This window comes from Sesamum indicum, linkage group LG12 (assembly GCF_026168435.1).
Source record: "Sesamum indicum cultivar Baizhima isolate 11 linkage group LG12, ASM2616843v1, whole genome shotgun sequence".
In the NCBI taxonomy this organism is placed as follows: Eukaryota; Viridiplantae; Streptophyta; class Magnoliopsida; order Lamiales; family Pedaliaceae; genus Sesamum; species Sesamum indicum.
Genome location: NC_142668.1, coordinates 13,074,623 through 13,091,454, shown reverse-complemented (window position 1 = coordinate 13,091,454; position 16,832 = coordinate 13,074,623). Strand labels below are relative to the sequence as shown.

The 16,832-nt window shown below is 37.2% G+C and overlaps 1 protein-coding gene and 1 pseudogene across 1 annotated transcript; one reads left to right on the top strand and one right to left on the bottom strand.

Moving 5' to 3' along the window:
- Positions 1-2,604: 2,604 nt before the first annotated feature.
- LOC110013011 (6,7,8-trihydroxycoumarin synthase-like) lies at positions 2,605-5,288 on the bottom strand (annotated as a pseudogene).
- A 2,772-nt stretch (positions 5,289-8,060) lies between these two features.
- Positions 8,061-16,485, top strand: LOC105174871 (putative aconitate hydratase, cytoplasmic). Its single transcript, XM_011097102.3, has 20 exons — positions 8,061-8,603; positions 9,518-9,622; positions 9,920-10,080; positions 10,166-10,258; positions 10,563-10,748; positions 10,924-11,085; positions 11,461-11,605; positions 11,705-11,847; positions 11,944-12,000; positions 12,097-12,176; positions 12,285-12,360; positions 12,558-12,743; positions 12,878-12,945; positions 13,060-13,178; positions 14,011-14,132; positions 14,361-14,459; positions 14,574-15,053; positions 15,233-15,331; positions 15,440-15,682; positions 16,028-16,485. Exons 1-20 carry the CDS (start codon positions 8,261-8,263, stop codon positions 16,094-16,096), a joined length of 3,036 nt encoding a protein of 1,011 aa, XP_011095404.1. The 5' UTR covers positions 8,061-8,260; the 3' UTR covers positions 16,097-16,485.
- Positions 16,486-16,832: the final 347 nt, after the last annotated feature.

The window sequence follows — 16,832 nt, the reverse complement described above, 5'->3', positions numbered from 1 at the left end:
TTAGCAAATACAATTTTATTCTTATTACTTACAAGATTGTTAATTCATTCTCATAAGTTACAAGATTGTTATTTTTTATGTAATAATTTAATTTGTATTGGATACTTATAAAAATTAATTAATTTAAAGAGGAACTAAGCAGTCGAAAAAGAATAAAGTGATCGCGAGAGCTTAAAAGAAGTCCCTCAAAGGCCTAGTTCAAGTAAAAATTCAAAGTATTTTTAGAAAGTTCAGTTCAAATAGAGCCCCATAGGAAATTAGGTAGAAAGTGCCTTTAAGAAGTAAATTGACCCAAAAAATCCAAAGCAACCTGAATTTGAGAAGACCTTAGTCCAAGAAACCCTATAGGATAGGGATTTGAAATCCCCTAGTGAAAGTAAAAGCCTATATCACATGGCGTCCACGAATGGTTAGGTGGCATCCACGTAGGATTTTTTAGAAAACCCTATTGAATTAGATACAGACCAGTTGTCCCAACTGGGACATGTAACTCCTTCAGCTGAAAGTAATTTTTAAACCCTAAAGTTTTGGGATTCCAACTGGAGGAAAGTACCTCCTCAATCAATTTGCTAAAATTCTGATAGGACATCCTTTTCTTTAAAAGATATCTTCATATGCAACAGACTCCAACTACCAGGAGATAATCCTATATCAAATCAGTGGAAAATTTAGCTTTATTCGGCAATTCAACCTTACCAAGAGATAAACCTCCACAAAATTCGTGAAAAACCTCCATTAAATTCGTAGAGAATTCGATCTTATCTAACCGGTTGAAGATTGTATATAAATTTAGAGCTCTCCCAGCATGAAAATCCAATTTAAGCTAAATTGACGACTTGAATTTCTTACTTAGAGTTTCACATTTTAAAATTCAATTTATCACTTGTACACTAAAAATGAGGAATCTCACTCCCAATTTTCTACTCATTTATACTCTCTTAATTTTTAACATTTTATCTCATTACTTTGTATTTTAAGTGAATCCGATACTATTTTTTGTTAGTGTTAGCATTAGTATAAAAACTTTAAAATAAACTAGAAACTATATTAATTTTCAAATCAAGCTAGAGATTGGACATAACATCAATTGAGTGTGTTCTTAAACATGCTCGAAACACTTGATTGACATCCTAGTACGAATTAAAAGTCGGCGAATCCGGCCCATACATGTTTGGAGTCTTGTGATGATAGCAAGCAAAAAGATGAGATTCATGTGCGCTTTGTTTTGATTCTGTGGCAGCTGCTAAGTACTAACCAAATAGCAAGAGGGTCTCGTAATCTACGGTCACCAACCGCTCAGCTATCAAGAATCTGTCTTTATTTATTGCTCTTATGTCTGCATTGATGTAAGAAAGGCCCTCATTTTCAGGAGGCGTCCAAGAGTTATGCATCACATCATCTTGTCTTTTATATATAAAACCAAAATTTTCAATTCTATAGTAAACATATTATACGTATTATATGATTGAGGATAACAGTTTAAATGTCAATAAGGTTCAATTAAATTGGTAAAATTGAATTACAGAAAGCAAAATTCGTCTTGGATTATTTTAATAATAGTTTGTTTATTGAAATAGTAATTATTATTCAATTATAAATCTTTTTTTTATTAATTAATTGTTGTTTGTTGAAATAATAATATTTAACGTAATCGATTCATTGAAAAGAAAAGAAAAACAAATAACAATAATCTCCTCCGTCGGCTGGTGTGTTCAAAGCTAATTTTGCAGGATTTGTCTTCCCGGACAGGAGGGGTGCTGGTGTGGGAGTTGTTTGTTCGTGATGACAGAGGCGAATGTTTCTGCTGGACGGTGATGTTTTGTCCTCATATCTTAGAGAAGGATCATGCAGAGGCAATTGCGGCAAGACTAGCTGTGGAAATTCTTTAAGGGGTTTAATGCAAAAACCATTGATATGTTGCTCAGTGATGGCAATTTGGTAGGACCTATTGCACCAATGATTTGTTGCATTTGGGTGTTGGGGGAAATTTTTCTTGTGTTCCGAAGAATGCGAATCAGGCGGCTGGTTGGTTATTAGGTGAGAGTGGTTTTGAACTAACAGGATGGGGAGATGCCTACCTGTGTTGCTGATAAACAGGGGAGGTGACTTGAGGTTTCTTTGGTATATCTTTCTTCAATATTATTTAGGATGGGGGGTCTGTCCTGAATTGTAGTTTTTGTTGAAAGAGTAGAATGTTCTTTCTTGGTGAATGAGGACAGAGTGTAACAGGGTTGGAAATTTCTACACTCTTTTCTAAATGAAGTTGATGAAGGTTTATTTTCAAAAAATAATATATATATACATGCTCAAACTGGTGAGCTCTACAGACATAGTAAACTTTGAAAATTGTAAGTGCCAGAACCCTAAACCCTCCAATGATTTAATAACTTTGATAAGAGATTAATAATTAGGTCTGTTTCTTATATTGCTGCTTTAGCCATTCTTTGCAACTATCTCCTATTCTTTACAATATTCTACGTCTAGTAGCAGACCGGGTGAAATTCTAGAACAGACAACATAGAATTAAATGACAGAATTTTATTCATCTAACATAACATGCATGCCAGAAGACGAACTCAAAGATCAGTAACTCCTAGCCCTAAAACAAATCCTTTGTAATTTTATAATGCACGATTCAGATGGACTCCAAGGCATTATATGTGATCAAATACAATAGTTAAATTGCTTAGGCACAAGGCAAAGTGGATTTTTCTTGCGAATACTAACTCCAGGCAAAACTTCAGTATCAATATCTTCCCTCTTCATCCCGACAGGCAACTCCCAGTCGAACGTGTAGAGAAGATTGGCGAGCACTAGCTCCACCGTTGCAAGCCCCATCATGATTCCAGGGCACCCCCCTCCGGCCAGCTCTTAACAGAATCACCTGAACATCTTGTCCTATGATGTCAACTTTTGTGTTCAAAAATCTCTCGGGCACAAACTCATCCGGATGTTCCCAGTATTCGGGATCTCTTGCAATAGCTCATGCATTTATGTGCACTAAGGTCTTAGGTGGAATGATATACCCCTCTATGTTGCACTTCTCCAGTGTTTCTCTAGGCAGTAGGAGTGGAGCTGGCGGGTACACTCGCATCCAGGTGCTCGTCGATGAGTTCTTGGTAGAATTCATCCAAGTCTTTATAGATCTCATCGAGCCTGGAAATCATTCTTGCCAGTTTATCCACCCAACTGAGTGAGGTATGTAATCAGACAAAGAATCCGCCCTTCATGGCTGAGACTCGGTCAAAAGCGCATGAAACCTCCGTTGTCCCGATCCTTCATCATTCATCTTGCCGAAAGCAGTCCTACAGATTAAGGTGCTTGTCAGAGCCACCACTATCAAACTCAAATGAGCAACTTCACCTGAACTTTCCCTGGCAGACAGATTCCTGATCATGCGAAACACTTCTTCTTCACGGATGGGCCGAAACGACTGGACCTGTTTGCTGCTCAAGAGGTGAAGAACACATATCTTTCTCAGTTCCCTCCAGGAGTCTCTATGAGGCATGTAGGCGATGTCGGAGCCATTGTAGGATAATTTATGGTGCGCAAGAAGCCTCGGCCTGCTGCTACACACGAGATTGTGTGTTTTGAGCGCTTCTTTGGTAGTTCTTGGTGAAGAAATGACGATTACTGGCTTGGAGCCGAGCTTCAATAGGCATGAGAGGACCGTATTTCTTTGCGAGTCGCCATAGATTGATATGAGGATTTGAAGTGTCGAAGTGATGCAGATTTCCATTGGTGGACATGGAGCACTTTGCAGTCTTTTTCGCCTGTTGGTGAAGAAAAGAATTGCAACAGGCAAGGCAAGATTAATGCCAGAAGAAGGATCATTTCCGTGTTGTACGTTGCTGTTTCAGTGCTGGATGCTGATGCGCATATGTTTTTACCAAATGTTATTAGAGAACTGGGAATGAAGTTTTCAGAATGGAATGATCATCTAATATTTCAGGGCCATCAAGAATCTGAAAAAATTCTTGCCCGAATCAAATTTGGTCGAACCATACTAATCACATTTGCTGTGTGATTAGTCACTTTCCTTAAACATTATACAAATCAATCGATAAGTGTATTGCAATTGACATATAATTAGTTCAAGTGAATTAGGTTCAAATTAGAATTTTCCCAAGAATTTATCTTTATTTATTGCTCTCATGTCTGCATTTGTATAAGAAAGCCCCTAATTTTCCGGAGGCATGCAAGAGTTATATATATCACTCTTGTCGTTTATCTATGAATGGAAATTTTCAATTGGATAAAGTAATTGTATAGTACACATTATTAAAACAAAAAAAAAATAGCAAAAAATCAATTAGAGCGGATGATACGAGTGAAGAAATTGCTGATAGGAGTTCTGATATTGAAGATTGAAGATGATTGTTGACCATTAGTATTGCTTTTATATGATTCCAAGTGAGATGGATCGAACACAAGTTTTCTTCCTTTTGCTGGATTAGCAGATCCAGGAGATCCGGGTTCGCTGATTCTGGCCTGTTTGGATCCAGGTGCTCGTCGATGAGTTCTTGGTAGAATTCATCCAAGTCTTTATAGATCTCATTGAGCCTGGAAATCATTCCTGTCAGTTTATCCACCCGAGTGAAGGTATGTAATCAGACAGAAAAAATCCGCCCTTCATGGCCTGAGACTCAGTCAAAAGCTTATGAAACCTCAGTTGTCCCGATCCTTGGTCACTCATCTTGCCAAAAGCAGTCCTACAGATTATGGTGCTTGTCAGAGCCACCACTATCAAACTCAAATTAGCAACCTCACCTGAACTTGCCCTGACACACAGGTTCTTGATCATGCGAAACACTTCATCTTCACGGATAGGCCGAAACCACTGGACCTGTTTGCTGCTCAATAGGTGAAGAACACATATCTTTCTCAGTTCCCTCCATGAGTCGTTATAAGGCATGTAGGTGATGTCAGAGCCGTTGTAGGATAACCTGTAGTGCCCAAGAAGCTTCCGCCTGCTGCAAAACACGAGGTCCTGAGTTTTGAGCGCTTCTTTAGCGATTTTAGGTGAAGAAACAACGAGTACTGGCTTCGAGCCGAGCTTCATGGACATGACAGGGCTGTATTTCTTTGAGAGTCGCCATAGATAGATATGAGGAGTTGAAGCGCGGAATTGGTGCAGATTTCCAATGATGGGGAGAGCTGGAGGGGCTGGTGGATAGCGAGCTCTTTGCAGTCTTTTCTGTCTGCTGGAGAAGAAGAGAATTGCCACAGGCAAGATTACTGCCAGTAGAAGAAGTATCACTTTTGTGTCTGTTTCAATGTGCGTATGTTTTTACTATTAAGTGTTAATTAAAGAAGTGAAATGATCTCTAATATTTCAGGTTTTATACAATTACGGTCCGTTGTTCGAATTCCTTATGAAGCAACCTTTTTCACGTTTTTTTCTGAATTGAAAAACAATTGATCCTGCAGGTGTTTGATTAGGAATCGGGGACGGTTCCCTGCCTGCCTCTCACCTCCCTAATTAGTGAAGGGTTATAGGGAAATTCTAATCAAATCCAATTTGGTCACCGAATTAATTATATATCGAGTGTAATACATTTATCGTATAACTGGTATATAATTTAAGAAAAATATCCAATAATTCGGCAAGTACAATACGCTTGCTATGTAATTGATTTAGTTCGACCAAATTTGGTAAAAACTTTTTAGGATTATATTAAGGGTTAAATGCAGTTACCAGATGCATTCACCACATCAATTACCCTCTAAATATTAGAACCTTAAAAAAAATCCTGACCTTTAATTTTTAAGTTTGAGAAGTCCATTTTACCCTTACAATTTTTTTTTTTGAAAAAATAATTAAAGAAATTTTTAAAATGTCAAAATCATCCTTTATCGAAACTTTTTCTGATTCTAGTTTTAACTATTCTCATCTCCTCTGTGGGTCTAAATGCAATCATGCAATTGTACTATAATATTGTGGGATGTACAATAAGTATGTGGAACTTGTGCACCCTCCAATGTGTAAGAATAATTGCATATGCCATACCATAGTTCGAATATAAATGACATGTCTTCAATCATGGGGCAACCCCCCCCTTGTGGTCCCAGGCATTCCGATTGCGGATATAGGAAGTCTGATATTTAGATGTATCATTGATGTCTTTGTCTGGTATTTAAGTTTGAGGTTTTATGAATTGGTTTTAGGTTATGGGTTGGTGTAGTCATTGGATGTGTGGGTGTTAGTATCATTTTTATGTGATTTAATATTTCAGAGTTATATTGTAATTTAATATTTCATAATGTTTAGTTATGCTAATGTATTTATCTGAGTTTATTGTAATTTAATATTGAGTAAGTTACAACTACATTTTCTGAAATTTGGCATAATTATGAATACTCCTTGTTGCTTGAAAAATTAAAAATACCTATAATATATTTTAAAAATATAAAACATTATTTGCTATATGCGCGTAGGGACGACGTGCCACTATAGATAGTAAAAGAAAACCCTTTAATCGTACCAATTTTTTATTTTCCTAATTTACCCTTTAATCATTCTATTTTTTTGCAAAAAAAATTGTCCACAATAGTAATTTTAATATTAATTCAATATTGGATTACTATGGATGTTAATTTTACTTTTGTTGGTTTCTTGGTGATTGTGCATTAATTGTACTTACGCTTTTTGTTAGTTTTTCTTGAAATCATCTATGTTCTCATTATTGTGATTTATAATATTTGGAAAGTCATGCATGCATGGTTCATGTAAATAATGTGGGGGAAATTGTATTGGTAGTTGATTGGACATGAAAACGTTTTGAGCAGTTATTAAGCACTCTTCATTTCTCACTCTCTATCTATAAACTACAAAGTGATATTATTTTTCCTACTGAACAGTTGTTAATTTTTTAGTTTAATTATCGAGATTAGTATGTGAGTGGTTTACTTTTTCTTTTTTTTTTTTTTTGGAAAATTACTATTATGCCTAACCTTTTCTTTGAAAAAGAAACGTGAAGTAGTGGGTTGAGAAAATTAAATAAGTTGCAACTGTATAGTTACTAAAATTAATGACAATTACTATTATGCCTAACCTTTTTTTTTTAAGAAATGGAAAAATTAAAGAATACAACAAAATGATTCTGTATCTTTAATAAATCTACAGTTATGATTTTTTTTTTTGTCTTGAACCTTATCCTATATTTATTTTTTTTCACAAACTTCTTTCTTTCTCCTCACCTTATACTACGTTTATATCTTTTCATAATTTTTTTTAATCTCACACTATAATTTTTTTTATATTCTCGCAAAAATCGCGCGTGACAAAGAAATTGAATGATATTGAATTTTTTAAAAAGAAATTTGGTGGGCTAAATTACTATACCAAGAATCAAATTGAATTAATATGTTCGATTTTGTAAAGTAATGAAATCTTTATTTACTTTGATAAGCCAAAATTTTGTTACAAAATAAAATAAAATAATTAAGTACTATATTATACTTTTGATTTACTTATTCTCATGTTTGATAAATAAAATAATCACTATAACACAAAAGTATGTAAATAAAAATTGAATATAAATATAAATAAAATTAATATTTCTTGATTCGGTACTATCTAGTGAATTCAAACTAATAATCAAAATCAAATTGGATACCAAAATTTATTTTAAAAAAAAAACTAAATATCAAATCAAAATTTTGGATGGTGTGTTGAATCTTCAGCTTCAATTATTGGATTCGGTCAATTTACTAAATGTAATGAATCTCATGTTAACCTCGTCAAACTACATACTTATGGCCACTAATACGACCCTAAAAGCATATTATGACATCATCGTACAATCACCAGATCCAGAGCATGTGGGCGCCACGCGAACCGAATCAAGAGCAGCGATGAATGTGATGATGCGAATTACACAACAATTTCCGGACCAAAAAGTCCGAAGAAACAAGTTGGTCCAACCAAAAAGCGCAAAACCGCAGCCTTTCACGCCCCACATCTTCGTCCAGCCTTTTCTTCCACCGTTGATTCTTCCCAGTCCCGGAATCAAACGCTCCAAAACCCCAATTACTCTACACACTCATAAGCCCATAAAGACTGCTTCGTCTCAGTTTGCGCAGTTCGGACTCGTTCATTTATACATTACATACTTGCACAGGCGTAGTAGTAGTAGTAGTAGTCGTAGTAAAATTATCCTTTTCTTTTAGTAATAAAAAGAGAATTTGGTACTGGTACTGGTGACTACTCACTAGGGTTAGGTTACTGACTGACACGCGCAAATATCTTTTAATCGACATGTATATATCCACCTACTGCTCCTCATCTTCAGCTTCCTCGTCTTCGATCCTCAAGGCTTGTAGAGTTCGCTTTGCTTCCACCCTCTCTTCCTCTGTGAAACATTCTTTCTCATCGCCTTCTTCTCGGACCTTCGCCAGAAATCCGCCGTTGCATTCGTCGTCGCGTCCGTCGAGCCTCGGATACCGATCGCTGAGCTTCTCTTCGGCTCTCCGATCCATTCGGTGTTCCGCTCCGCGGTGGAGTCACGGTGTTGATTGGCGATCGCCTGTCAGTCTTAGAGCTCAGATCAGGACTGCGTCTCCTGTTCTCGAACGCTTTGAGCGCAAGATCGCTACCATGGGTATAGTGAGATTTTGTATCGTTTGATTTTGAGTTGGATTGTGTTTGTTGATTTACTGAGTGGTGTCTTCTTCTGCCGGGTTTGGTTTTGGTGTCTGGATACCTTTTATTCTCCTTTTCGCTGGACTAGATGGAAAGTGCCTTTTTGTTTATTCGACCTACTTTTAAATCAACTTTTGAATTTCTGTTGAGAATTAATGGATGCATGTTTAGTGCTCGGGATTGGTATCGGAAATGTAACTTATATCAACATCTACTGATCCGCCAACTTTTTACATGTCTTGTTCGAACGGGGACTTCCTTGTGCCTTTTTTATGGATTTGTTTTAAGAATCAATGTTACTAATAATGAAGAATTAAAAATGCTTGGGTTAATGGATCTATGTTTGCCTTTATATTCGTGCTTGCTTGTCTGCATACACATATATTTATACGAAGGCATATAGTAGTGTATTAAAATCAATTACAGTACTGATGATCTTTTATTTTTGTTTTTCTGTGAGGTTTATGTCATGTGAAATAAACCGATAGATGCATGAGCCATGATGAAGACTTCTGTTTTGGTGGAATGCTGTATATTTTCATTTACTTATTTGTGGACTGGAATTTATTATAAAGAAGGCCACTGGTCTTGACAAGTATTAGTGTTGTTATTGTGATGGGATTAATAGTCTTTTCAAGGCATTCTAATTTCCTCTCTCAGACAATATATTTTCGGTTTTATGATGACTATAATTTATACCATGAAGATGCCTGTATTTCACATTGGTACTTATTCATTTTAATAGGAAGGGATTTGATTTGGTACTTTTCCCTGCTTCCACAACCAATTGATATTATATTCAAGTTATTATATAATCACGATTTGCTTGTCCTGTTTCATCATCATATTGTTGAGGTTTACCAATACATGCAGCTTCCGAGCATCCTTTCAGTGGAATTTTATCTGGTCTTCCCAAGCCTGGAGGAGGTGAATTTGGGAAATTCTATAGCCTTCCTGCTCTGAAAGATCCTAGGATTGGTAAGGACTTGATGTTTGGACCATTGGATTTCAGTGTTTCTTCTGGTATCGTGTGTCTTTTGTCCATATGAAACTTAGTAATTATATCATTGTCATGGTTTGACTTCTTTAAATCCAACTTTCTCTATGATGGATCTCAAACCTCAGAATAGTAAACTTTTATTTGTGTTAATAGTACAACGTACAGTTGAGGTATGCACTTTATCGGAATACTTTTTTCAGATGTATGGGTGATGCTTACTGTTATTATGACATTTTCATGAGGTTTTTCCTTAATTTTAATATCTCATGGTGCAGACAAGCTTCCATATTCTATCAGGATACTCTTAGAGTCAGCAATACGAAATTGTGACAACTTCCAAGTCGCCAAGGAGGATGTGGAAAAAATTATTGATTGGGAAAATTCTGCTCCGAAGCAAGTTGAGATTCCTTTTAAGCCTGCTCGTGTTCTGTTACAGGTGAGAGGAATAAAGAGGAGATTGGTGATGGGTACACAATTCTTTACAGCAGTTTCCTGTAAAAGCTCTCTGGTTTCTTTTATAGGATTTTACTGGAGTTCCAGCTGTGGTCGACCTTGCTTCCATGCGGGAGGCTATCAAGGACCTTGGTAGTAACCCCGACAAAATCAATCCTTTGGTATACAGCTTCTCCTTTGTACATTAATCTCCTTGCAGTATGCTTTTGCAGTAGAAAGCTACTTTTTTGCATAAGGTTTATATGTATGTAATTGCTATATGCATTGTGCTTTCTCGACAGCATTTAAAAAAGAATATATTTGAGTGTATTGGTAAGAGAAAACAGGAAATTATACACTTTTGCTTGTCTGCTTGAAACTCCCTTCGTGTAAAAAGTTTGTGTATAGGTAGATTGCCTTGTAAATTGCCTTCACTTATTGGCGTATTGACATTGCTTTTCTTTTGTTATAAAATAATGTTGCCAGGTTCCTGTAGACCTTGTCATCGACCATTCTGTTCAGGTAGACGTAGCCAGATCAGAAAATGCTGTGCAGGCCAACATGGATCTTGAGTTCAAGAGAAACAAAGAGAGGTTTGCTTTTCTGAAATGGGGATCCACTGCCTTCCGCAATATGCTTGTTGTTCCTCCTGGTTCTGGTATTGTCCATCAGGTAACTTTGCCCTTTATTTTTTCAGGTTCATCAATTATTGAGTATATGTAAGGTGTAGTTTAGCTTGATATTTTAGGCAAGTACCTGAATAAGTGAAAGAGCTGTGGAGCTAGTAATGTATAACACTTGCACTTCATACCATTTGACATTGATGAAATGTTTTAAAATTTATCAGGTGAACCTGGAGTATCTTGGACGAGTTGTTTTTAACACCGAGGGCATTCTGTACCCTGATAGTGTTGTAGGAACTGATTCTCATACAACCATGATTGATGGCTTGGGTGTCGCTGGATGGGGAGTTGGAGGAATTGAAGCAGAGGCAGCAATGCTTGGCCAGGTAACCTATACCTGTTTTGCTTTGAATTTTGATCTATTATTATGCTAACTTGCATGTATCTTTCATCTTAGCCAATATGGGTTTCAATGGCTGTTTGGAATTTTTGGATATCTGGGCTAGTTATATCTGACTTCTTTCCACAAGAGAGCTCTTTGTTAGGGCATTTTTGTTCACAATGAATTTTGTGTTTGCTTTAGGACATCCTTACCTAATTTTTCTATGGGAACTGATTACATTCTTTTAATCACCCTAGGATAATCAATCAATTTTTCATGTCAGAATTTCTTCTAGTCCTTTATATTTATAACTTTTCCCGTTTTCAACATATGCTGTTGTGCTTAATATCAATATCTTTTTCCTCCTGCAAATTGGTAGCCAATGAGCATGGTTCTGCCCGGTGTTGTTGGCTTTAAGTTGTCTGGGAAATTGCGTGATGGGGTTACTGCAACAGATTTGGTTTTAACAGTGACGCAAATGCTGAGAAAACATGGTGTGGTTGGCAAGTTTGTTGAGTTTTATGGTAACTCTCATCTTAGCCGAAAAGCTTGAAAAGTTCTCTATATTTCCCTCATGTTGGAGAGATTGATCTGTCTGTCTGTCTGTCTATTTCAATTTGTAGGTGAGGGTATGGGTAAGTTATCGTTGGCAGATAGAGCAACAATTGCAAATATGTCTCCTGAGTATGGAGCAACCATGGGGTTCTTCCCTGTGGATCATGTCACGCTACAGTACCTAAAATTGACTGGAAGAAGCGATGAGACAGTGGGTATCGTTCTCTTTATTTGCGTATTGGTGTTAAAACATATCTGCAGAGTCTAACTGCGAAGGATATGGCACTTCTTGCTTCAACTTGGCTAGGTAGCAATGATCGAGGCATACTTGCGTGCAAACAAAATGTTCGTTGACTACAGTGAGGTACATGTTATCACTTTTTTCTGGTTATTCTTAATTTGTGAGTGAGAGAGTTGAATGGCATAAATATGGGCTTACTTGGATGCATTCATTGTACAGCCTCAACAAGATAGAGTGTACTCGTCTTATCTGGAGTTGGATCTTGCTGATGTTGAACCTTGTATTTCAGGACCTAAAAGGTATTAATAGAATGTCTCTGGTGCCCTGCTGGTAGAGTTGTAATATTTCCGCTTTTCATATTATAAACATATTCTTTAAGATGAATGGGTTGTTGCTGTTTGATACAGGCCTCATGATCGAGTTCCTTTAAAAGATATGAAGGCTGATTGGCATTCATGTCTCGACAATAAAGTTGGGTTCAAGGTAAGATGCAACATTCTTTCAAAAATTTCTGCAGTCACTTCAGCTCTGAGCCTGACTATATACAACTAGTAAAATATGTGAAAGTGCAAAACAGAGATCAAAGGCTGCCTGAGTTGTAAAAACTCCTTTTAAGCCTTGTATTTCTTTAATGTTGTGTTGTTTTAGTTTCTGCAACTTTCTTGTCTTTATTCATGCAGGGCTTCGCTGTACCAAAGGAACAACAGGAGAAAGTTGTAAAATTTTCATTCCATGGGCAGCCTGCGGAGCTCAAGCATGGAAGTGTTGTCATAGCAGCTATTACAAGTTGCACAAACACATCAAACCCAAGTGTGATGCTTGGAGCTGGTCTTGTTGCAAAGAAGGCATGTGAACTGGGGTTAGAGGTTTGTATCATAGCATCGGATGGTTCTTGGATTTTTAATTCTCTTCCGTGACATATGGCTGATTGCACTCTGATTATGAGATTCGTATCAGCAGCTTGCTTTTCCTGACCTATAGTTTGATGTTTATCGGACAGGTAAAACCATGGGTTAAGACAAGTCTTGCCCCAGGATCTGGGGTTGTAACAAAATATTTGCTCCAGAGGTACTGTATAGGATCTTGCACAACGTCGTTCTTAGAATTTTCTTTTTCTCCTTGACATCACATGATACAACACCATAATGTTAGGTTCTGAATTTATTTTACTACCTCATGTAGTGGCTTGCAAAAGTACCTGAACCAGCAAGGCTTTCATATTGTTGGCTATGGTTGCACAACTTGTATTGGTAATTCTGGGGATCTGGATGAATCAGTTGCTTCTGCTATAGCTGACAATGGTATATTTCCTAAATGCTTCCCTTTTCTTTGGTGTATTGCACTCAATTGGCAAACTTGTCTGGATACTTGTTTATCTCATCTTCATTAATCAATGGCCACTGCAATCTTGTATTATTGAACGTAAACTGTAGTTGTTGAAATCCATATATCTGAGTAGGGATAAATTGTTATAGCATATCCTTTCTGGCGATAAAAATGGGCATGTTGGGCAAAATATCTGCTATAATCATGAAAATGATTTTTCCTGTAGTGCCCTTTGCCCCCACATCAGAGATTATTTAGAGAGTAAAAGTTGTTTAAGGCTTCATAGTGCTTTCCTTTTATTTGATAAACACATGCTCAAGTCATTGACGTCAGCTTCCATCGTAACCTTTCTGTTTCTCTTCGTTTTTTTGCTTAAAAGTAAAGATGATCTGGGTTATGTTTCATGTGCGCATTTCCAAGAAGAACAAAAGGGCTTTAATGGATTTGTATAATTCTGCTTCTATAACAGTGGTACAAGCTTTTGACATCTTGCCTGGATAAAAGCAATTGCCTTTTTTTTCTTTTGGTTAATTTAGGCATACGGATTTCATGAGTCTAGTGAATTACACTTGTTTTGGAATTATCCTTTTGTTTCTTTCTCCTGTGATTGAGATTGTGACATTTGTAATAATTTGAATTAAAGTTATCAAAATATCAACCATGATTTTGGGTCTGCATAGCCATGTTCATTGCTGAGAAATTTTAGAAGAGCACAGAAGTTATGGACGTCTTTAGCTGTCATGTCGTGATTCATACCAATGGCTTTAGTGTTACGTATTATTCAACTACTTTATTTTGATTTTGTAGACCTTGTTGCTGCGGCCGTGCTATCTGGAAATAGGAACTTTGAAGGTCGTGTTCATCCACTGACGAGAGCTAACTATCTAGCTTCACCTCCTTTGGTTGTAGCCTATGCACTAGCCGGCACGGTACGACTTTGATTTCTGTCCAGCACCTATGGGCTATAGCACTCTATATTTACAGCTGATAGGCACTTCATTGTCATTTAGATTTGAATCTATATAAATGGAAGGGTCCATCAATCCAACTAGAATTAAGTACCTGTTGCCGGGTTGGTTAGTTTTAAAAGTGTTCTCTGGTGAAAATATCATTTGATACACCAATTTTTTCTTTCCTTCCAATGCTGCATTTTCCAGGTTGATATTGACTTTGACAAAGAGCCAATTGGAACTGGAAAAGATGGGAAGAGCATTTATTTCAAGGATATCTGGCCTACCAGTGAAGAAATTGCACAGGTAATTTGGTTCCCTTGCTCTATCTCTCTTTATCTCATCTGTTTTTCATATAAGAACTACGGAAGTAGGGCTGTTATTATTACTTGAATCAAACTTGAATGTACATTTGTGTAGGTTGTTCAATCCAGCGTTCTTCCTGAAATGTTCAAGAGCACTTATGAAGCCATTACAAAAGGAAATCAATTCTGGAATCAGTTATCCGTACCTTCATCAAACCTTTACGGTTGGGACTCAGAGTCAACGTACATCCACAAGCCTCCCTACTTCAATGGCATGACAATGGACCCACCTGGTCCCCGTGGAGTGAAGGATGCATATTGTTTGCTGTTGTTTGGGGACAGTATCACTACTGATCATATCTCTCCCGCAGGAAGCATTCACAAAGATAGCCCTGCTGCCAAGTACTTGATGGAGCGTGGGGTTGACAGAAAGGACTTCAATTCTTATGGTAGCCGTCGTGGCAATGATGAGGTGATGGCTAGGGGTACTTTTGCCAATATTCGGATAGTAAACAAATTGTTAAATGGAGAAGTGGGCCCAAAGACCATTCACATTCCGACAGGGGAAAAACTTTATGTGTATGATGCTGCCATGGTAAGATTTGTTGATTTTGCATGCATGCCTTATCCTCTGACCTACCAGCAGGCACAAATGGCAAATACATTAATACCACTAACGTGGATCTTGTGGAAACAGAGCTAACTACATCTTATATTACTGTCTTGACATTAGTTGTTGTCTGCATACCGACTTAAATTACATTTTTTTCTCAGAGATACAAGTCGGCCGGGCATGATACAATTGTTCTGGCTGGAGCAGAATACGGAAGTGGTAGTTCCCGAGACTGGGCTGCCAAGGGACCAATGCTACAGGTGAGTGGTATTCTGCAATATTATGTCAATTTGTAATGTCGAGTTGTTTATCTGATGGTCAATTGTTTTATAACTACTGATCTGAGCATCATTTGTTTATCTAATCAGGGTGTTAAAGCAGTGATTGCCAAAAGTTTTGAGCGGATTCATCGTAGTAACTTGGTCGGAATGGGTATTATCCCACTTTGCTTCAAGCCTGGCGAGGATGCAGATACACTTGGTTTGACAGGTCAAGAGCGCTACACCATAGACCTTCCAACCAAGAAAAGCGATATTAGGCCTGGACAAGATATTACTGTGACAACAGATAATGGAAAATCTTTTACATGTACCCTGCGATTTGACACAGAGGTACACATCTAGCTCCTTTTTCTGCAATTATATGTCCAAAAATGCAAGAGGTTGAGGGATTTCTGTAACAATGAAGTTCTATGAAATATTTAGTCTTGTAAATTTGGATGGAATGACTTCCCTGTAAGTGCAAGGGTGTAGCTGCTGAAGGATGATGTTGCTCTACATATTTTTGTTTGATGACTTAAATGATCCATGGCCGACTATAGTCGATACCCTACATGATAACCATTAATTAGTATAGATCTAAGAGAGAGGACATAGAAGAAGCTATACGATAAGTCAGTTATTGAGCTAATCAGTCTTCCTTGCGATGGCTTACAACTATCTCAATTCCTTCTGCAGGTTGAACTGGCATACTTTGACCATGGAGGCATCCTTCAGTATGTCATTCGGAATTTATCCAAACAGTGAACTTAATGAAGAGAGGATTCAGCTCTGTGGTCTATCAATTTCCTCATCTTGCAAAACTCCTGGTATTTGATGCGGTGAATAAATGCTTCTTTGACATTCACTGGGAGCAAATGTGCTCATTTTTGCATGAGAAGCCATTGTTTTCCTCATCCAGAAAAGCTTTCAATAATGGTGGGATATTCACATGGTTTAACTCCGGGCTATGACGGGAATCTTACATGGTTTGAGCATAATGTCCTTGTTTTGCTTTTAGTGAAACAGTAGTATTTGAATATGTAACCATCCCTGGCTGTGATTTGGTTAGACCCGGATGTGCGCTTCAATCACCTTGCGACTCTCATTATACTGATTTTTAATGGGCATATGTGCTTGTTTCCTTTTGCATTGAACTTTTGGGCTAGAATAGCATTAACCTTGCACAGGGAAAGATAAACATGGCGATCAGCTTAAGCATTTTTTCTGCAACAAGTTGAGATTTTCTTAAAAATGGCAGTTGGAAGCCATTTCCACAAAAGCAAATCAAATTTTGCTTTTCAACTGTTGCTCATTCCTCTGTAAAACCTAAAGATACAAGTCTAAAGCTATGTTTAGTGAATCTAGCGTTTGATATGCCGTTAGTGAAAGCACTCTTTTCTATGTACTTGTTAGTCGGTTGATTTTCACATTCCCGTCCAATTAAAGTTAATTGGTCAATTTTCAATCCGCTTCAGTTTCATTGAATGAGATTCAATCAAAA

Bases quoted from the DNA above. Each gene is read 5' to 3' on its own strand.
- LOC105174871 (XM_011097102.3), top strand. From the start codon at position 8,261: ATGTATATATCCACCTACTGCTCCTCATCTTCAGCTTCCTCGTCTTCG. The intron at 11,848-11,943 runs GTGGGTATCGTT...CAACTTGGCTAG, and splicing joins CTGGAAGAAGCGATGAGACA to GTAGCAATGATCGAGGCATA. The intron at 12,001-12,096 runs GTACATGTTATC...TTCATTGTACAG, and splicing joins TGTTCGTTGACTACAGTGAG to CCTCAACAAGATAGAGTGTA.